General features: G+C 44.6%; 1 protein-coding gene across 3 annotated transcripts in view; it reads left to right on the top strand.

Annotated features, from left to right (window-relative positions):
• Positions 1-23,635, top strand: part of LRMDA (leucine rich melanocyte differentiation associated) — a 2,082,283-nt gene that overhangs the window by 1,195,037 nt on the left and 863,611 nt on the right. For all 3 annotated transcript variants that reach the window (XM_077259443.1, XM_077259442.1, XM_077259444.1), the window contains exon 3: positions 19,030-19,156. In XM_077259443.1, the coding sequence (XP_077115558.1) occupies positions 19,030-19,156 (127 nt within the window). The remainder of the gene's footprint in view (positions 1-19,029; positions 19,157-23,635) is intronic.

Genomic DNA, 23,635 nt, shown 5'->3' with positions numbered 1-23,635 from the left:
GAACACATCCTCCCCATGCCGAGGATTGCTGGCCCTACGTCAATCAGGGTTGCCCCCACAGTCTAAAGCTCCGGCACCTCCTTTTCCTCTTTATCCTCCATGTCTGAAATCAGCACATCAATCAGAAGCTGGAAGTACTGCAGCACTGCCTCAGCCAAGCGGCAGCAGGCTGTGCTGAAGCTAATTTGCATAGTTGACAAACCACACAATGCAGAAGAGTTGTGGACAACGCTGAAAGAGCAGTCAGATGTTTGGATGACACTGCTGAACCTTCAGCCAGGCATGGTCGTGTGTGACAATGGCCGTAACCTACTGCTAGGGCTAGCGGAACCCACCGAGTATAGGAAGGAAACACCAAGGTGTGTTCGCAGCCCGGGGTCCACCCTGCAGAGATATATGCTGCAAAGTAATTGGTGGCACTATATGGCGGTATAAGTGAACTCTGTTAACTTCACAGAATCACAAAGATATGAAAATGCTGTGCCCTGTTAACCTCACAGAGGATCACAGCTACCTAACTGAGCAAAGCAAAGAGTGGTCATGCAGACCGCATAGCACACAAACAACTCCTCACCGGAGGTGCCAGTATTCTAGGGGCTTATTTCAGCCGGGCCCTGAATCCAAGCATACAAAATCCTCACCAGAGGTGCCGGTATTCTAGGGGCTTATTTCAGCCAACCCTGACCACATGCAGACATGACCACCAAGTAGCAAAGCTCATAACATAGGTTGATACGAGCGCATGGCCGTGCAGCCATGCGAAACTTATATAGCTGAAGCAGACAAGGATCTTCCTACAGGACCCTGAGCGTGTGACCCCCGACCTCCAATAAGAGGTCCTCCCATGGGCATGCTCAGTGTGTGCAAAGCAGGACTTAGTCCCAGAAAAGCCTGCTCGCCGCTGACCAGTGATGGCTACGAAAGCAGAGCCTGGAAAGGCAGCAGTAACCCTTTGCATAGTATCAGGCTGAGCGAGATGCTGGGACCGACATCTCCACTGAGCAGGCTCCACTGTGGCTGATGCAGAATGGGAGACTGTCGCAGACATGGCTCGAGATTCCCCCTGTGCAGCGGCGGGAACTCGACCTCTAACACATGGTGAGGGTTCTGAGGCAAGGTGAGCTCACACAAGTACCTTGCTTGGCCCATGTGCTTAACCTCGTGGTTCAACGTTTTCTGAAAAGCTACCCAGAGCTGCCAGATCTGCTAGTGAAAGTACACCGTCTGTCTGCCCATTTTAGAATGTCAGCTACAGCTTCAGCCACCCTTGCCATGCTTCAGCAGTGTTTGCAGCTTCCAGCTCACCGGCTGGTGTGTGATGTCCCTACGCGCTGAAACTCTACGGTGCATATGTTGGAAAGGATTTGTGAGCAGAAGAGGGCAGTTGTTGACTACCAACATCAACAAGGCCGTCGATATTCAGTTCAGACTCCACACATAAGACCTCAGGAGTGGACATGGATGTCAGACATATGTACCATCCTCCAAAACTTTGAGGACTGCACCAAGATGGTGAGCGGTGATGACGCCATAAATAGCATCACCATCCCTCTTCTCAGCATTCTGAAAACCTCTCTGCTCACAATTAAAGAGGATGGATTGCAGGCAGAGCACGAGGACATGGAGCAAGGAACCATACAGGGGGATTAAACTCAGCCCAGCCTCATGTCTTCTCAATGTGGATTGGTAGTCAATAAAGAGGAGGAAGAACAGGAGCTACTTTCATGCGCTATAGACGGTACTACAAACACAACTGTCATACCATCTGTTCAGTGGGGATGGCCTGAGGACAGGGAGGAGGAGGCTGAGGATGAGGACCGCATGGTCAGTCGTCCTGTTGGTGAGGACACGGAAGTCTTTCCTGTTAGCAGTCTGGCATGCATGGCTGACTTTATGTTGCGCTGCGTTTCACGTGACCCTCGCATTATAAAAATTTTGGGTGACACTCATTACTAGTTGGTGACACTTCTAGACCCATGCTACAAGGAGAACTTTCAATCTCTTCTACCAGAGGCAGAGAGGTGTACTAAAATGTTGCAGTACCACAGGACCCTTGTAGCGGAATTACTTAGAAAATTCCCATGAGAGAAAGCTAGCAGCAGATGTCAGCGTTTGTTGTACAACCAAGGAGTCTAAGCGAGAGAGACAGAAGTACAATCCAGCTCAGGCAGGGGAACAATGGCAAAGTTCTGGGACAGTTTTCTCAGACCCTCCCATTGTGACGGCACAGAGGCAAGGGGTGCTGTCACAAGAAGTGCAATGTTTATGAAGATTGTGAGGGAGAACCTTGCAGATCGTACAAACATCCTCCATGATTCCTCTGTGCTTTTTAATTATTGGGTATCCAAGCTGGACACGTGGCATGAACTGGCTCTCTATGCCTTAGAGGTCCTGGCCTGCCCTGCTGCTAGCATTCTTTCAGAGCAGGTTTTTAGTGCCGCTGGTGGAATTATAACAGATAAGCACATCCACCTGTCAACTGAAAATGCTGACAGGCTGACTCTTGTAAAAATGAACAAGGGCTGGATTGGGAAAGAGTTCTGTACATCACCAAGTGAAAACAGCAAAAAATAACCTCAAATACATTCTCTGTTTTGGGGAGGTGTATTCTTATGCACCTGTTCACAACCACACATGGGTATTCGCTTCCACATTTGGTCTGTTTCTTGTTATCCTCCTCCTTATCCTCATCATCCAGAACCACTGGATGACCAGGGTGAACGTGCTCTGTACTGTTATAGGCCGGTGCATTTTTGGGCACGGGAGCTGTGAAGGCACTCTTATTTTTTTAAAAAAAGGACCCACATTGCGGAATTGGGCATGACATTACATTGGGCCTACTTCTTGATTCTGTCTCCTGCAATGTGTCCTTTAACTGCCACTAAATCACCAGGGTGGACGTCCTCAGTACTGTTTTAGGGCGGTGAATTTTGGGAAAGAGCCTGAGATGGCACTAGTCTATTTGTAAAAAAGGTACCCCCATTGGGGAATTGTTTGGCAGCCCATGCACTCCCTTTTAAGTCTCAGTGACCCACACCACTACATTGGGCTTACTTCTTAACTATGCCTCCTGCAATGTCTCTTGTTTATCTGCCACTAGATCACCAGGGTGAACATGTTTGTACTGTTATAGGCTGGTGAAGTTTGGGCAAGGGGCCTGCGATGGCACTAGTCTATTTTTAAAAAAGGTACCCCCATTGGGGAATTGTTTGGCAGATCATGCACTGCATTACAAGTCTCAGAGACACACACCACTACATTGGGCCTAATTCTTAACTCTGTCTTTTGCAATGTCTCTTCTTTAACTGCCACTAGATCAGCAGGGTGAACGTGCTTTGTACTGTTATAGGCTGGTGAGGTTTGGGCAAGGGGCCTGCAATGGCAATAGTATATTTTTTAAAAAGGTACCCCCCATTGGTGAAACCACATCCTTGTTGGCAAACACTTCATAACATTTGTGTACCTTAAAGAGCTCACTTGAAAAGCTCTTTTTGTGCTGCCTGGTAGCTCACATTGGACACAATACACTTCATATAAATTTGATAAAGCAATGCTGTTAGTTTGGCTCAGTAGTTCATTACAAATATAGCTTTGTCCACTATATTAGTTTCTCTCCTTGAGAGCCATAAGTTTGGCTGCCTCAAATGTACAAATGGCCAATATACAAATGGTGATTTGTAAACAAGATTGAAATACTGTATACCGAATGCATTCAGACAATCACATAGCTGCATTTCTTGTAAAACATTTACAGATGTGACAGACAATGCTCATAGTGACACAATCTTGATAAATGTTTGTTTATTCACTTCACAAACAGTTCTAAGCCTCTATATGTTTGCTGTTTGTCATTGTAAAACATTAAGGTTTACTGAAACTATCCCTGCGGTGGTTTGATCTAAATCCTTGTGGCTTTTATTTTCTTGGGGTTTATGGCCCTTTGTCTGATGACTCCATGGTATATCAGTTTCATCCAACCTTGAAAAGTGGCCTCTTGAAGGTCTGGGTGAAACTAGAGTTACTGCATAGTGTAAATCACTACATAAGACCAGAGAAACATGACTAAGACAGATGCCAAAACTTGGGTACCTGTGCATGTACAGTTTGCTGATACCTGCATATTGGGGACGCCCATGCAGTGTAGGTAGTCTCCCAGGGGTTCTCTGTCTTGGTGTTGCTTATCTGATATTCCAGACGGATGATGTTTAAAAGCCTCTTGGTGATGATCTAAGTATACTGTATGTAGTTGTTAATCTTCATATATACATAATCAGTATATTTATGCAATCCTTATATGTAATTATTAACCTTTGCATGTTAACATATACAAAAGTGTACGCACTCACACTATTCAATCACACTATTCCTTGAATTTTGTAGTTTACAATAAAATTGCGTTGTATTGCAAGTATTAGCCTTTTTTAAAGCCGTATTTGAACCTAAGGGCTCATTTCCACATGCGAGTCACACGTCCGTATCTCGCATGTGGAAACCAAGCTGTGGAGCCGGCACTCAGGAGCGGAGCGTGCGGCCGCATAGGAACACATGGAGCTGCACAGCTCCGCTCCTGAGTGCCGGCACCAGGGCTTGGTTTCCACATGCGAGATACGGATGTGTGACTCGCATGTGGAAATGAGCCCTTAGTGTTAAAAACATAGCAAATGAAATTGCCAAATTCTCCTGTAAATAATTTTGCAAAGAGGGAACCATCATAGCATTAAAAAATGGGAGTGTATTTTCATGGGCCCATCCAGTATGTGGGTTCTAAGGCGTAATGGGGTGCATATGACTGACTATGCAGCAGGGCTGGCCTTGCTGCCAATGCGTAAAGCAAAGGAGTACCGGAGTACAAAGTAAGTGCATATTGTGAAGTGGATTTTCATGGGTCCATCCAGTATGTGGGTTCAAAGGCTTATTGGTGTGCAAATGAATTGGTAGCAGGGCAGGCCTTGAATTCAATGCAACACTTTTTCAGGAGTCCCCCCCCCCTGGACATCTTGCTTCGTACTTCTTGGCAACCCATCCACTCACAGCATAGGCTACAACAGCTTAGGAGACCCACTGTTTCATAATGGCCCTTTAAGAAGATTAATGGCGCCTGATTTACCAGTAAAAATAGGCTCTGTGACTTTAAGAGTCCTACCTTCATAAATGAAATAAGATGGGTCTGCTTATGTGTCACACACCACATGGCCAGCTAGGGTTTTTACATGTTACAATGATATTTCTCAGTGAATGCATTTGTAGTGCTTGAAAGCAATGTTAAAGTTGAAAAACTCTTCAAAAATGCTACGTCTGAACTAAGCCTAAGTGGGGGAGGAAATTTTCGGTCTGGGGTTAAATATTTGGCCTTACAGGCAAGTTATTAACCTGCAAAAGATGTACCTTGACATATTTCCAAGCAAAACCCATTTTGGTTTCGTTTTAATGTGTTTTTGTGGCACCTGGAAAAATGTCATGAATCTCGGAAAAAATGGTTTAAAGCTGTGAACTAGGAGTCAGGAATGCTTCCAGGGGTGATACCCATGATGTTCCTGTGTCATTTGAGCAGTGCTTCCATCATTTTCAGACGTTTTTAGACCTTAAAAGGACCCCCGGGGGATCGCGGTAAAAATACTCGGGTCTCCCATAGACTTACATTGGGCTCATTGCTCAGGTCGAGTACCTGAGTATACCAATCTGCTTGACCCGAACAAGGAACACCCGAGCATTTTAGTGCTCGCTCATCACTATAGGTGACATTATACACAGGAGCTCTGTATATGGTGTCATTGTAAAGGTAATACAGTGATCACTGGTGACATTGTACATAGGACCTCTGTATATAGTATACAGTGTATAGTGTCAGTGTACAGGTAACACACTGACTCACCAGTGACTTCTCTAGGTGAAGTCCTTCATCTTTGCTTTTAATCTTCATCCAGCACGAACCACCATCACTTCATCCAGCCAGAGCTTGTTTCTGCAGGACATAACAGTTATCTAGAGCACTGCTTGCAGAACACATTACTTATTTTTTTCCCAAATTCTATACTACAACATATGAAGAAAAAAAGAGACTGTTGGTCTGCACAGTAACAGGACCGCCCCCCCCCCCATTTAAAACAGTATCCTCAAAAAATAAAATAAATACATCACTGCAGTAATAATATCCCTTAATTAGCCCCTATGGTAATAATATCCCCCATCCTGACCCCCGTGTGTCTCATTCCTGGCTCCAGCCATATGTTCTTCTATTCTGCCTCCATGTGATGTCCCATCGTGCCCCATATGATCTCCCCATCCTGCCCCATGATCGTGCCCCATCTGTCTCATGACCCTGCCCCATCTGTCCCATGATCCTGCCCCATTTGTCTCCATCGTATCGATCCTACCCCATGATACTACACCATCTGTCTCCATCCTGCCCCATCTGTCCCATGATCCTTCTCCATCTGTCTCCATCCTGCACCATGTCTCTATCCTGCTCCCCGTGTCTCCAATACTGCCCCCGTGTCTCCCATCTGCCCCTGTGTCTCCATTCTGCCCTGTGTCTCCATTCTTGCCCCTTGTGTCTCCAATCCTGCCCCGTGTCTCCAATCCTGCCCCGTGTCTCCATTCTGCCCGTGTCTCCATTCTGACCCTTGTCTCCATTCTGCTCCTGTGTCTCCAATCTGCCCATTGTCTCCATTCTGCCCATTGTCTCCATTCTGCTTCCTGTCTCCATTCTGTGCCGGGCTGGATGGAGATTCAACATCCATGTGTCTTCATCCTGCCGGTGAAACATTGCGGCTTGCCGCTTTCAATAAAAGTAATAAATTTTTTTTAAAAAAAAAAAACCTTTCTTTTTACCTTGCCACGCTCCTGCAGTTGAAATCCCTCCCTGCGTTTCAGCACGCACTCGCTGGTGAATGACTATGATGTCATACACCGGCGATGTGCGCTGACATCAGCAGCCAGCCTCCAATTGGCTGGCGGCTTTAACCATTGCCTGCAATAGAGCCTGCAATAGAGCTACTGAACCTGCGTCTCGGACGCAGGTTCAGTTACCGATAGAAGCCTGCCGCTGGGGCCTGGGCCTGATGAGCAGAAGAGACGAGGCCCGATGCGGGCCCCCTCTGCCCACCGGGCCCCATACGCCAATCAGGGCAGTATTGCCCTGATGGCGGCCCTGCATGTATGTGAGTATTATTACACCTAAAGTGTATTACTCTGAAATGTACATATGTTTAGTTGCTTATATGTCTTGCACAGTATTTGCATGATAGGGAAAGTAAGTACCCCGGGTCGGCCACTGGATGGCGAAAGAAAACATTACCTCAGCTGGGTCACTAGATGGGGGAATTGTAGTACAGTATACAGCTAATTGTAGGAGGGGCCGCTGCTTGGTAAGCCAGGGAATAGTTCCTGGAATAGTTGAGTAGGGCGGGAGCGCTCAAAGGGTCCACATGGGCTATAGGCCCAGGACACAGCAGTAGCCACGCACCGTTAAGAGTGGGGCCCAGCATCCAGCATACAGGGGGTCAGAGCACAGGAGAGAGTGCAGCAGCAACATTACTAGCAGTTCAGTTTTAGTGGGACTGCAGTTGCTAGAAGAAGAAGGCTAAGCAGAACGGGAGCAAGTTATCCACCATGTGGCAGATTTTTGCGTGGGTTGTTATTCTAAGGATCGGGGTGAGATGGCAGAGAATACCCCATGAGAAGCAGAAGTTCTGGGTATTGAGGACACTTAGGGACTGGAGGATATGGTTCGTCCCGGGAACAGGCTTAGCGGCAGAGAGAGGAGGCAATTGAAAGCGTTGCCAATTGCTGTAAATGATTGTGCCTTGGATGATGCTGTGCTGAGTAAAGTAGTTGAAGTTAAAGTGAAGCCGGACTGTGACTCTTTATTTGTGGAACTGTCTGTAGAGAATATACTCTTGTGCCGGGAGATCCCAGATGGTGCAGAGGAGCAGTACCGAGGTACTCAGAGAAGAAAACATGATCTTGTGCTGGGAGGGGGCCAGGGGGTGATACAGCCCTGGCCCCGGCCTCCTACACTATCTCCTCTGTCACTTTCTTACACAGCTATTCTTACTGATGATGCTCGTATCCACCACGAGTATGCAGCCACCACAGTGGGCCAGTCCGTTCATTTATTTGGGGAGTAGGAGCACCACAAAGTAGCAGATATCTGCTTTCTGATGGCGTAATGCGTGTGGCATTCAGCTTTATCCTTGGTGAAATACATCACTCACACATTGACTATATCTGAATGATGTGTTTATTACTAAAGAGCCTGTAAGTGATATTTCTAATATTGGAAAATAAACATTGGTTTAATTAGACAAATTAATTGTATTAACCTGTTGGGTCTGTTTTCCCATTTTTACTATGGCTATAGTTAATACTACAGGTACTACATTTTTACATTTTTCTATTGTATTTTCTTTTGTCATAAATACTTTTTTAAAATAGTTCTGGTGTGAACAATACTCACAATACCATACCTCCAGATCAAAATCTCAATTGAACATGTATTTGTAGAGCCATGGTTTTTTTGCTTAAAAATGCCTCTCTAGAGATTTTGGATTACTCAAGAGCCATAAAATTAGGAGGAAGCTTCTTATGTAGGATCCAATATTGTGCCAAGATATCTTGCTTGCCAAAAACTTCAGTCTCATTCCTACCAAATAGAAACCTTTAGTGATCTCAAGTCATTAATCAAACCAGAGAGCTGTCTTGACCCAGGCTACTTCCCTTTGAAGTATGGTGTCCTCTACTGTAGAGAGGGAATAATTTGCTGCCTGATTCAATGAACCATCAGTGGAGCAAGCAGACCTAATGACATGTGAGAATATTAACCTCCCAGCACACAGAGCTGTGAATTCTTCCTGGCAGTCTATAACTCACACCCAGCCTGGTTTCGCCTATGTTGCTGTCTTTCCCTTTCAGTCGTATGGTGAACCTGTGAACAGGGAGCATGGGCCCACATTCTACAAAACTAATTATCTTCTTTCGCAGTGCACACAAAAGGCAGCTATAGGTTTGAGTGGCCAAATGACTTCTAATATTGCGCACAGTTCCAAAATGCTGTGTTGGTGGAAGTCTGGAGCTTGCATGACAGGTATCTGTGAGCAATCTGACAGGCGTCATATTGCTGCAACTTGCTCTTGTAAGCATTACAAAATGACTTCAAACACGTTCACTGTTTCTGCAGGCTAGTTTTCTGCAATCATTGATTCATTGTGTAAATGAATAAACATGTTTTCCTCTAGAAAACAGTTATCTAAGATATGAAGGCCATGTATATAAAGATTGCTGACCTTTATTTTCTTTTATGTAAGGACATTTAAACTATAAGCCATCTATTACTGTATGCAGTGAGCAGGGTGTTGAGTAATGCAGAGGTCTAACCATTTGTGATTGATCTTGGCTTTGATCTCTCTGCCATTGGATTTTGTGGGGTTCTTTAGGAGACCCATTAGCAACCAATATTTTGCGGCCAAGTGTCTCTGAATATCTCAATGACGAGCCTATAAAAGCACGGTTTATGTAAGAAATGGTTCATCCAGAATTGAGCCATTCCCATTAATATCCATTTACAAACCACTAAAGATAGCGAGGAGAATTAACCAATTGATAACTGTTAGGCAAAGGCAGATGCCTGAATGTCCCGAAATATGGACTTCCAATACCGCAATATTTGAACATGCCTATGAGACATCACTGACTAATATCAATGCCAACTTAGGAAAAATCACAAGACATTTATAAAAGTTGGCACAACCATTTGGGATTTTCAGTTGTGTTATTGCTTGTCGTGATTCCTCGGTGGGACACTAAGTGCAGTTATTGATAGGAAAAGTGTTTAGAAGTGCAACAAATAATGTTATTTTACATTCATGTTGCCTATATCCATCACCTACATAATTTACCAACTCCGTTGCCTTTGTAGTATTACACACACTAGACAATCTGGAGCATGTATCCTTTTCAGTGGGACATCCCTGTCACCTTAAGCACTGAGCTAACATCTCATCCCATCTCCTAATGAGGGCGGAGAGTAACCAAACATCACTGATGATTTGAAATGAGCTGTGACAGAGAGCTTGATCATAATTATCTTAACGAGGATAGGGTTAATTACAGTGGGTTCATTTCTGTTTGAGTCAAGAGGGAAATAAATGTGTTTTGATGGTTTGTCATAGGCATTGAGTGTCTCACAGAGATATTTCCCAGCAGGGTTAAGAAGAGGACGGGTCCTCAGTATTAAGGTTGGGTGTTGTTCATAGGTGGATTTAGGCTTTTATTTTACTACCCTAAGCCACACTTTTACACCCATCTTATCTTTGTACTTCATACAGTACAGACCAAAAGTTTGGATACACCTTCTCATTTAAAGATTTTTCTGTATTTTCATGACTATGAAAATTGTACATTCACACTGGAGGCATCAAAACTATGAATTAACACATGGAATTATATACTTAACAAAAAAGTGTGAAACAACTGAAATTATGTCTTATATTCTAGGTTCTTCAAAGTAGCCACCTTTTGCTTTGATGACTGCTTTGCACACTCTTGGCATTCTCTTGATGAGCTTCAAGAGGCAGTCAAAATATTGGTAGAAAATAATGAGCAAATTGGAATCCAAGCTAGGTTGAAGCTAAAATAGATGTTATGATAAAAAAAAAGCTTAATCTCTCTAATACAAAAAGTTATGCAACTTCCTAATATATGTTGGGCCCTATGTATCACAACTGTCTCAAAGAGAATCTGTTACCAGGTTTTTGCTATCTTATCTGAGAGCAGAATAATGTAGGAAAAGAGACCCTGATTCCAGTGATGTGTCACTTAGATAACTGGGTGCTGAAGTTGTGACACAGAGATTTTAGATGTCACAGAGCTAAAAAGCTGACCCCGCCCACACTGCAGCTTTTTGTGTACATTGTCTAATGACAGAGTGCTGCTTATCACAGGAGGGGGTGTGGTCAGACCAATGTTTTATTTCACTGTGGTCAGGACAATGATAATCTCCTAGTGATAAAATCTTCAATATAAGTAAACAATGTCACACAGCCTAATTAATGACACATTCACCTGCTACCTCATGCTCTCAAATTACATAGTAAAAATCTTCTAACAGAGTGCCTTTCCAGAAAATTTGTTTCAAGTAGCATCCAATCAGAAAGCAGCTTTAAGTTTAGTGATTTTTACCCTGGATCTACTCAGGACCTTTTGGCAAATTAGCTTCCCACTGTGATAATCTGTTTTTTGCACCCTGGTCTAGTCTGTGAACTAGTAATAGTATGCATGTTTCAGCTGTAAGCAACACTAGGCTTAGAATTTTAGCTCACATGTAGACTATTGAAGCAAGTAAAAAGGGAAAAAATAGTTTTTAAAAATATATAAAAAAATAAAAAATCTAAAAGTTTAAATAACCCCCCATTCAAAATAAAACAATAAAAAAAACACATATTTGGTATCGCCGCATTCAGAATTGCCCGATCTATCAATATATATAAAGAATTAATCCAATCAGTAAACAACGTAATGCGTAAAAAAATCATAACACCAAAATTAAGTTTTTTGGTAGCCATAACATAAATAAAATACAATAACGAGTGATCAAAAGATCATATACAAACCAAAATGGTGTCAATACAAACTTCACCTCGGCATGCAAAATAATAGGCTCTCACCCAACCACAGAACACGAAAAATGGATATGGTACTGGTCTCAAAAAACTTTTTTTTTGTTTTACAAACTTTGGATTTTTTTTCATTACTTAAATAAAAAAGAATTGATACATGTTTGGTATCTACGAACTCATAATGACCTGGGGAATCAAAATGGCAGGTCAATGTCAGCATTTAGTGAACATGCTAACAAAAAAATTGTAGAGTTGCACTTTTTTTGCAATTTCACAGCAAGTTTTTTCCTGTTTTCCTGTACACTATTTGGTAAAACCAAACATGTTGTTCAAAAACACAACTCGTTCCACAAAAAACAAGCCCTCAAATGGCCATATTGATGGAAAAATAAAAAAGCTATGGATCTTGGAATTACCCCTGGTCCTTAAGGGGTTAAAGACAGTGCCACTGTGATAAATATGGTGTATTTTAAGACAGTCTCCAGGTAATCCAGGTGGGTATGAAATGGCCTATACCCCTTCCTGAAGATCGGCTGGCACTCGAGGTAGTTATCAGCTTACCCCCTTTCTAGCTGGCAGCAGCTGAATTCTACACCTCCTGCGTATAGTTGGCCTCATAGGTGTTAGCAATCCGTTTGGCCTTTGTGCCCTCCTTTGGCTCCTGGTCCAGCACAGCTGTCACACCTCCACTAGACAGCAATGAAGAAATTGGTCCTTCTCCATCAGGTCTTTCAGCTTCTCAAAGGTGGTGATTAATAGTCCTTGGACCCTCTGCTCGAAGTTGGTTCTGAGCTCGTTCACTAAAAAGCTGTCATGAGGTCCACACTGGAGGGCCTGGAACTTTTTGCAGTATACCTCAGGACTCAGCTGGTACTTCTTTATCAGGGCCTTTTTGATGGCTTTGCAGTTTCCATCTTGCCCTCGAGGGAGAGAGGCAAACACCTCCAGAGCTTTTGCCCTGGGGTTAAATATTGTGCCATCTGGTCCGCAGGCAGCTGGAATCAGGGGCGTAGCTAGAGCTTTTGCCGCCCGGGGCTGTTCCCGAGTTTGGCGCCCCCCCCCCCCCAGAACGTATGCGACTTTCACACTTAGTCATGTACCGACGAGCTCCTCTCCCTTAAGCTCCCAATGTTCAGTGAAAAACTGAGAGAAGCTCGTTGTTACAGGACCATGAGTATGAAAATCGCATATGAGTGACGTGTCCATGTGTCGACGACTGGAACCTGCAGAGCTGAATCCTGACATCGCAGCTTCTGAATTCTCACAACTAATGCACTGCACACTTTTAGGATTCTCCCTGGCCGGTGGACAGTCATGTCAGCACAAGCATGCGATTTGTATACTTCTGACCACATTCCGACTAGACGTGCCTGGCCTCGCTCAGTTAATTTTCATAGAGTGAGGCCACACATGTCTAGTCAGCACGTGACCGCATGTATGTAAATCGCCAGCACCAGAGAATCCTGACAGTGTGCAGGGTGCACTGTGAGAAGTCAGAAGTCTGCAGTCACAAAGAATGACTGCAGACTCATTACAAACCTGGACATCCCCTTTAATGCTCCTAACATAAATAAAAACATGAGAGTTAGTCAGTATCACAAATAACATTTACATCCAGGTACCTTATAGATGACGTCGCCTCTGGAGTTGTTCTCCTTCATTTCTTCATCTTGTCCAGACCCCATGATGAGTTTTCTCATCCACAGCTCGTCTCTGCAGACTTCCATCTTCTCCGTTCTTTTGCAGAAAATCTCCACATGATGCCCTTAAAGATACAAGTGTCATTATAATGCCCGAGTCCTGAATATAAAATTGCCCCTCACTATATTGTTTGCACAAAATATGACCCCAACACTGTCCCTGTTATGGTACATGCTCTTCACACTGACCTCTCCTTTCCATACCGGCCCCCTCTTCACACTGACCTCTCACACTGTGTCCCCCCTATAGGGCCCAGTATTTATACTGCACTCTCTCATCACACTCCCCCTCCTTTGTATACTATCCCCTCCTGGCTGTGCCCTTACACTGTCCCCTATGCTACGCATGCACACATCCCAACACCCTCACTCCCCGTACTCTGTCCACATACGTTTTTCACATCGCTACTCATACTGTGTCCGCATACATTCCCCCGTTTGACCCCAAGCTCTCTGCACCCATCCCCCATACTGTTTCCTCATATATGCCCCCCCATCTCCCCCTTTGCTCTTCATTTTGTGTCCTCAGATCTCCCCCACACATTAAATCCCCCCATCCCCATGACAAATCTCCCCCCACACACATTCAATCCCCCATCTCCACACACAATAAATCCCCCCATCTCCACTCATATTAAATATCCCCAATCCAATAATATATCCCACTATCCCCACTCACATTAAATCCCCCCCACAATATATCCCCATCCCCACTCACAGTAAATCCCCCCACAATATATGCCCCCCATCCCCACTCACAGTAAATCCCCCCCACAATATATGCCCCCATCCCCACTCACAGTAAATCCCCCCCACAATATATGCCCCCATCCCCACTCACAGTAAATCCCCCCACAATATATGCCCCCCATCCCCACTCACAGTAAATCCCCCCCACAATATATGCCCCCCATCCCCACTCACATTAAATCCCCCCACAATATATGCCCCCCATCCCCACTCACAGTAAATCCCCCCCACAATATATGCCCCCCATCCCCACTCACAGTAAATCCCCCCCACAATATATGCCCCCCATCCCCACTCACATTGAATCCCCCCCACAATATATCCCCCATCCCCACTCACAGTAAATCCCCCCACAATATATGCCCCCCATCCCCACTCACAGTAAATCCCCCCCACAATATATGCCCCCATCCCCACTCACAGTAAATCCCCCCCACAATATATGCCCCCCATCCCCTCACATTAAATTCCCCCCACAATATATGCCCCCCATCCCCACTCACATTAAATCCCCCCCACAATATTTTCCCCCATCCCCACTCACAGTAAATCCCCCCCTGCACCTTCGGTGTCTTCAGCTCCACTGGAGCACTTACCACCGATCTGCATCTCCTGCTCTGCCGCGCAGGTGAGTGACGTCAGCAGCGTGATCACATGACCTGATCACGCTGCTGGCATCGCTCTGACCCGGCAGTCAGAGCTTCAATTGTACTCGCATCACAGATACGAGTACAATTAAACACTGGGAGCCAGCGCGCCGCAGCTTCTCTGTGCCGGCTGTCAGCTTGACAGTCGGCACAGAGAACAGCTGACTCCCAGTGCGGGGGGTTACAGAATGCAGCCGCCGGGGGAGACACTGCGGACCGCCGCTTTAGGCGGCCCAACTGCGCCCCCCTGCCGGCTGCTCCCCCCTAGATACGCCACTGACTCACCCCCGCATTGTGCCGCCCCCCCGCATTGTGCCGCCCGGGGCGGCCCGCCCCCCCCGCACCCCCCTTCCTACGCCACTGGCTGGAATTGTCTGAAAGTCTTTTCAAACCCCTGTAGAAATATGTCCAAGTTCCAATCCCTTTTCATCAAAGGAAAATGCTAAGGATGGGGTTTGAAGCTGTTGGCATTGCTGGACTCGCTGCTCAATGGGGATGATCTCTTCATCAGGAGTTGGGTTATCTGTAGCTCATGCACTCTCTCTTGGAATTGCAGAATCAGCTTCAGCTATCCCTCATGATCGTCAAGTTGCTGTAAGGTTATCTGTAAGAGGGGTCCATGCTACCCTCGAAGCTGCTGTGGCTTGCATACATAGGTGCGACCTCTGCCTTTTATGCCTTGGATGGCCTACCCTTCATCAGGGCTCTGGTGACAAGCTTGTTCTGTGTCAACTTGCAGCAGATCTGTAAGCATTTGTTGCCTGTTTTGCCAGTGAAGTTTATCTGGTGGCAGCAAGGATCTCCTTGGTCTGCTGGTTATACCAAGCCTCCTCAACTGCAGCCATAATTGCCAAACAAAAGATAGGACAGAAGAACAAAGCGGGGAGGGATGTAACTGTTACACACACAGTAATGTCCAAGGTAAAAAAAATATTAAATAAATAAAAACATTGAGGTTGATCTTCAAAAATCTGCACAAAATTCCCAATATTCATATCTGCACCCGGACCCGGAGCCAGACCGGCTACCAAAGATGTTTTGATGAAAGGAAGCTCCTCCTGGAGACCATAATAGATATCCTGTTTTCATCATCTGTCCACTGCAGGGAGTCTTTGGCTTCAAAAGAAGATTGAAGTTGGAGCTAATGTTTAAAGGGAACCTGTCACCACGTTTTTGGAAGATGGGATAAAAATAGCGTTAAATAGGGGCAGAGGTGGGTGTTACATTAGTGTGTTTGTTATGCGTTTATTACCCACCTAAGTTGCCGAAATACCTTTGCAAAGTCTCCGTTTTCGCCTGTCAATCAGGCTGGTCTGGTCAAAAGGGCGTTGTCTTCCCCCAGATTTTGCGTAGTTTTCCGTTGGTGGCGTAGTGGTGTGCGCATGCCCAAGGTCCCGAATCCTCTGCCAGGGGATTTAAAAGAGCGCGCTGTTCGTTATTTCATTGGTGATCGGTGGGCGCGGCCATCTTCCTTTGGCCGCGCGTGCGCAGAAGCGGCGCTCTGCTGGCCGCGGCTTCAGGAAAATGGCCGCCGCGATATCAATCTGCGCACGCGCGGCATCCCGCGGCCATTTTCCTGAAGCCGCGGCCAGCAGAGCGCCGCTTCTGCGCACGCGCGGCCAAAGGAAGATGGCCGCGCCCACCGATCACCAATGAAATAACGAACAGCGCGCTCTTTTAAATCCCCTGGAAGAGGATTCGGGACCTTGGGCATGCACACACCACTACGCCACCAACGGAAAACTACGCAAAATCTGGGGGAAGACAAGACGCCCTTTTGACCAGACCAGCCTGATTGACAGGCGAAAACGGAGACTTTGCAAAGGTATTTCGGCAACTTAGGTGGGTAATAAACGCATAACAAACACACTAATGTAACGGCCACCTCTGCCCCTATTTAACGCTATTTTTATCCCATCTTCCAAAAACGTGGTGACAGGTTCCCTTTAAATGAGTTTAGCTCACTAAACCATATGTTCAATGTGGTTCTACTCCAAATAAGGGGAAGTTCTTGTCCTTCTGGAGATTCTTTTGAAAGGAAGGGTGAATGCCCTTTCCCTGGAGATGTCTTATGGATTTTAATTTTCCTTTGACATTCTCTGTGATAGTCACCCCTGATTGGTTGTGCCAGACCATGTGAAGCAATGTGGGCATTATGGGAAAGTCCACACGGCAGCGCCTAAGTTAATGAGAAATGTATGAAATAATGGCTTTTTTTTTCTGTGGGAATAGTCTAGCAAATTGTTCAAATTTGTGGAGCCAACTTGAAGTTGATTTGTAGTGGATCCTTCTGCTCATCTCTAGTAAAGAGCATTTTTTTTCTTAAAGGGATATTCCCATCTCCAAGATCCTACCCCATTATATAATAGATGTAACAATAATATTTGCAAATACCTCTAGTTATAAATCTAGTAATGTCTCTTTCCTCATGAGCAGGCATTTCAGGACCTTGGGTATCCATGGTATCCAGTATTATTGCACCTACTACATATTGAGGATCTTGAAGATGGCAATACCCCTTTAATTCTACTCTGTGTGTTTTAACTGTTATAAAATATATATGTATTACTCCTAACCTTGGTACCAGTCTAACAGGATGTCTGGGGTTTGGCATTTTTATTTGATGTAACAGCATTCGTTATTTCCCTTGAAATATAAAAAAATGTCTTCCAACTGGTTAACATTAACCATCTACTTTGCCAAATTTTCTGGCTGCCAGTTGGTTAATGCAGCAAGCCTACTCGGAATTATTTACTATAAATGCTTAACTGTGTGTCAGGCTCCTTCTGAGCACTCCTGCTGTCACTGTTGATTTATGCTATGTCCTTGCAGTGCACAAATATGTGCTATTGATGGGACATGATGCACTACTTGCCCCAGAGGACCTTGTTTCTGCCAAGAAGAGAGCAACAGGATAGACAGAGATGGGAGGGAAAACATTTGGAGCCAGTAAGTTCTGCTCTAATATGAATGAGTTAAGCTAAAAATTATACCCTCCAATCCTATGCTCTATTTATTGATGTTGCAAGGGAGTAGACAGAAAGGGGTGGCTGATATTTACTCAGGCATGAATGATGGATGACATCTTAAATTTGTGCCCAGGGATTGAAGGTGAAATTTGACAGCCTTATTTATCTTGGGAATGGAGGTTGGGTCCAGGAGAGACTAGGTGCTAGGAGATGCCAGACATTGACAAATACAACTCAATGGCGTTTTGGGCATTGTCCTTTTTCCACCTTTACAACATTTACAGAATGATTCCTTTTTTGTAGTTTGATTTTTTTTGTACACTATAACTAGGTTTCAGTTTGTCTCTTTATTCTTGTCTATGATGGTTCCTTGTGGCCTGGGCAGATTCGCAGATCTAACAGTGATGTACTTTTGGGATAACTGGCCCTTCCTTGTAAACCTGAGGCATTTTCAGGAGTATTGTACACAATTTACAGCAGCTCCCTTATTTATGATTTACATGTGACCTAAATGTGAGCCAAAAAGAATGTTTGTCCGGTCAGGAGCTTGTGGATTTTTAACATATACGTATTAGGATATTGCTGTGATATGTGACCAATATTTAGATATAGAACCTCCAGAGGGTCTGAGGTAGTCTAAACCCATCCTACAGACTGGTAGGAAATTTAGATTGTGAGCCCCAATGGGGACAGCGATGATTTCTGTAAGGTGCTGTGGAATTAATGGCGCTATATATGTGAGTTAAATGAATACAAATAAATAAATATGAAACTTTAAAATACGTTTGTCCACCCTTCAGATGGTGTCCTGCTTTTTAGCCAAAAACATTAATGTTGTTGAGCATGCTAAATGAAATTTTGGCTCAAACTGATATTCTTGACTGTTAATGAAGAGAAATCCTCACACAGTCCACTATAAAGTGTACATACCCTTTTTCTATGGCTGCCTCCCTTTACCTCTTCGAAAATGCTAGTGAAAATGTATATGTACCCTGAGTCGGTGTTCATAGTGAAAAATGGCAGAATGGAGATTCCTTTGGAGAAATATATGTTACTGTGATCCCAATAATATTGTTACGCTACACATTGAGATCTCTACATCTCCTCACTACCTTCTTTATAATGTTCATTCGAAACTATTGATAAATATCTGCTGTTAGCCAATATAAGTCAGATATTGAGAATTACAGAGTACCCTGCACTCTCTAAAGAAATCACATTAACAGTTTACTCAGTTTACACAGATGCTGAATTTGACATTTCCTCTAGGTGAAGCGTCACTATTGCTGCTATCAGCCGTTCCAGTACTGTATTATTTTACATTATGGGCTTTTTCCTTTCTCTACAGATCCCTGGAAGGACTAGAAGATTTTGTGTGCCTAGAAGAGCTAATACTAGACAACAATCAACTGGGAAACCATATCACCTTCCCTCTTCTCTCATATCTGCACACACTGACCCTAAATAAGAATGAGATATCCTTTAAAGCGTTAGTTCCTGGGTCTATGCGCAGGTCTGTAAAGAGCACTTGCACTGCGCTGATGCTTTGCGTTTGATGGGGATTCTAGTAAATTATAGCATAAGTGGGAAATTAATATATATATTATTAAAAACAATAATAAAGTTATAGTTAATTGGAAGGAATGCCTTTCACTTCCCTCCTTTCTGTGACTTAGGTAGGTTCACATCTGTATTGGAGCCTTCGTTACAAGATTCCGCTATTCTTTCCAGTAAAATGACAGAAACCATTGTAAGTCAATAGGGTCCATCTGATGCCGCCAGTATCCATCATGTGACAGATCCGTCCATGGCTTCAATTCTATTCTTAAAGGGAACCTGTCACCCCCAAAATGGAAGTTGAGCTAAGCCCACCGGCATCAGGGGCTTTTCTACAGCATTCTGGAATGCTGTAGATAAACCCCCGATGTAACCTAAAAGATGAGAAAAAGAGGATAGATTATACTCACCTGGGCGCAGGAGCCGGGCCTCTTTGACCTTTCCCGGCGTCTGCGCACTGCAGTACTTTGCTCTGTTCTCAATAGGGCAGACAAAGTACGCCTGCGTTGGAGCCGCAGCGTGAAGACAAGAAGAGGACGTCATCGTAAGAAGATGGGAGGCCCCGGACTGGACTGAGATGCCCATCGGACCAGACCGCAGCGGGACCGCCCCTGGGTGAGTATAATCTAACCTCTTTTTCTCATCTTTCAGGATACATAGCGGCCTTATCTTCAGCATTACAGAATGCTGTAGATAAGGCCCTGATGCTGGTGGGCTTAGCTCAACTTCCATTTTGGGGGTGAAAGATTTCCTTTAAATACTTAAATATGGCATTTCTAACTCCCATGGGCCTGAGGCGAGATACTCAATTGTCACATACTCACATGGAAATGAGATACCTGACACTGAGGTGCAGCAAACAATGAAGTGGGCAATTTTTCTATTGATCATTTTCAGTGTTAGACCACATTAGAATATGGAAATAGGAAAAATGACCAGCGGGAGACAGTACTTCAAAAGTATTGCATAATGTTCTTCATCTAAATTCTCTGATCCAAAATTGTAATTTTAGGTGGAATTCAAGTATTTATCAGAATTGATATGTCCAGAGAGCTTACATGTCCTTGTAACCCCTTATTGACATCTGTTGTACGTGTACGGTGCAAGTCGATTGTGGGTGTATGGAGCAGGCTCAGGAGGTGAGTTTGTCCCATACCATCATGTAATGGCTGTGTGTTACAGCCTGGTCCTCCCTCTAACAGCTGCAGGTGGAGCAGAGACTGCAACTATTAACGGTGAAATGCCGCTGTCAAACTCTGACAGCATCATTAACAGAACACTGTCATAGGAGCGTCCCATTCTGTGCATCCATCAGTGCTCGTGACACAATCTCGGGGTATAAAGCATGTTTTGAGTTGTCATTATGGTTTAAAAAGAGAAAACACAGCAGTTTGACAATAAATGGCTTCACCCAACCACTAACCATGAGTGGAGGAAAAGTTTTAGTGTTATCATTCAAATTCTCTGAAAAAGGGCCAAGAAAGTAAAAATTCTGCTGGGGTATGTAAACTTTTGAGCACAACTGTATGTGGCATCGCCGCGTTCAGAAAAGTCTGATCTATCAAAATATAAAAATAATTAACTCAGCTGGTAAACACTGTAAGCAGAAAAAAAAAAGAAACTTAAAGCGCCAAAATTGCGTTATTTTGCTCTCTGAGATATCGAAAGATATTCTGTAGAAAGCAATAAAAATGTCATATTTATCTCAAAATTGTATCAATGCAGATGTTGTCTCGCTCCACAAAGGTAAGCTCCATCGAACAAAAAAATGAAAATGTTACTATCTACTGTTACTAATATCTTGGAAAATGGTAATTGTCCTCTGTGGACTATGCTAATTATGCAAATTGTCTCTTCAGAGAGGAAGAGAACTAGAACTCTAGTGCCACCAATTGGAAGGTAGCAATCCTACATGTCAGTATTGACCCTTTAATGAGCCTTGTCACATGACTTAGGATAATAGCCAAACCAGAATCTCAGTTTGTAGACACTGCACTGACGAGGGGCAGTACCCCGAAACACAAAGTGGAGACTGAAGAGACAATTTGCATAATTACCATATTCCCCAGAGGAGCATTGTGGCTTTAAGTCTCCTCATCTCAGCATTCTTAGCATGTCAATCTCCGCAAGGAGAAATGATACTTCTTGGATATCGTTCGGACACCTCTCACACAGCCAAACCAGATCTCCACTTTGCACTGACGAGGGGAATTCCCCCGAAACAGTGTCAGCAAATTGAGATTCTGGTTTGGCTAGTATCCTAAGTAGTGTTGAGCGATACCTTTCCGATATCCAAAAGTATCAGTATCGGATTGGATCGGCCGATATTTAAAAAATATTGGATATCGCCGATACCGATACCCAATACCAATGCAAGTCAATGGGACAAAAATATTGGAATTAAAATAAACCTTTTCTTTCCTTGTAAGTTAAATCTACATGAAGGAAAACAACTAAGAATAATGTAGGATGTATTGTGGAAGGTGGAGGAGACATTAAAGGCATAGAGGTTTAGGCCAATCAAATGGAATAGCAGGAATTAATTTTTTTTTAAGACGTTCGGAGTTACAAAGATATTGACTATGTTAATTTTTTTATATTTTGTCAGATATTTATGTTTCACTACTTCCATGCTCTTCACCTTCTTTTTTACATCTCCCACACTTTCTTCTTCATCATCCTCAGCATCAGCATCTTTTTCATCAACTTCTCCTTCACCTTATTCATCTTCTTCTTCTTCACCTTCTTCCTATTATTTTTTTTTTACATTCTTCATATTCTTTTTATTCAACTATTATTCTTCTTCATATTCAACTTCTTCATCATATTCTTATTTGTGACAGGCCTTCCTGTAGTTGTTATCTTTAAAAGTTTGAAGATTACACCTTCCGTTCTGCCTGTCACAAAAGATTTACAACAGGATTTGTCCGCGTTCTTCTGCTTTTTGTTCTGCAGCTTCTTGTTCTTCTGCTTCTTGGTCTTCAGTGTTGTCGTCTCCAGGGTCATCGTCTCCGGGGTCGTCGTCTTCTTCTGGGTGGTCTTCAGGGTCGTCGTCTCCAGGGTCATCGTCTCAGGGGTCGTCGTCTCCGGGGTCGTCGTCTTTGGGGTGGTCTTCAGGGTCATCGTCTTTAGGGTCTTCAACTTGGAAATGTAGCAGAAGGAACAAGAAGGCTGAGGAACTGCCAAGAACCAGCTGACGGTACTGGAACCCGGATGGGTAGCCGAAGGTACCAGAGCCAATGGAACTACCAAGGACCAGCTGACAGTACTGGAACCCGGTTACTAAGCAGGAGGTACCCGTGCCAGAAAGCACTATCAAGGACCACCAGACGTTGGTGGAACTCAGATAACCAGAAGGAGGCACCTAAGCCAAAGGCTCTGCCTGTAACCAGCTGACGGTACTGGAATCAGGATGGGGAGCTGAAGGTACAAGAGCCAATGGAACTACCGAGGACCAGCTGACGGTACTGGAACCCGGTTACTAAGCAGGAGGTACCCATGCCAGAAAGCACTACTAAGGACCACCAGATGTTGGTGGAACTCGGATACCCAGAAGGAGGCACCTAAGCCAAAGGCTCTGCCCGGAACCAGCTGACGGTACTGGAACCAGGGGGACCTATTCAATCTTGTCTTTCTAAGAACCAGGTAATGGTGCTGGAACTCAGATAGGCAGCAGAAGGTCCACAGGATAAAAAAAAATTGCTAGGCCGCGAGCCGCCGTAGTTACCGAAAACCCACAGTCCTACAGGGGGAGCTTGTCCTATTGGCACTACGGAACCAGCCTTCATTGCCAGTTCCCGCAGCCCACATAGGAAGCACCTAAACTGCAGGCACCATAGAGTCGGCTAACCCGACCGCAACACGACAGGACAACATATTGGAGGCAAAGTGACCTTGACAATACCCGGAAACAGCTGGCGTGCTGGACCCGGGCTGGGCAGGAGGGAGTACCCGTGCCAAAAACACTTCTGAGCAGCAACTGGCGGTGTTGGAGCCCAGGGAATAAAGGAGAAGCAGAGTGTAGGCTGAGGCCTAATTGGAGCAAGTTGAAAGGGAACCTTTAACCCCCCAGGTGTTTGCAACTAAAAGAGCCACCTTGTGCAGAATTCTGCATTCAGGACCTGAAAATTACGTCACGGCTTGCTGTGATTGGTCGCGTCGTGGTCACATGGGCGGCACGCAACCAATCACAAGCCGTGACGTAATTTTAAAATGCGCGCGTTTCCTGCCTCCGGAGACGTCATGGCTTGTGATTGGTCACGTCGCCCATGTGACCGCGACGCAACCAATCACAAGCCGGAACGTAATTTTAAAATCCTGAATGCCTAGAATTAGGCATTGAGGACCTGAAAATTACGTCACGGCTTGCTGTGATTGGTCGCGCCGCGGCCACATGG

The sequence above is a fragment of the Ranitomeya variabilis genome, chromosome 4 (genome assembly GCF_051348905.1).
Source record: "Ranitomeya variabilis isolate aRanVar5 chromosome 4, aRanVar5.hap1, whole genome shotgun sequence".
NCBI lineage: Eukaryota > Metazoa > Chordata > Amphibia > Anura > Dendrobatidae > Ranitomeya > Ranitomeya variabilis.
Note: the sequence above shows the minus strand (reverse complement) of the source record. Positions and strands in the feature narration are given on the sequence as shown.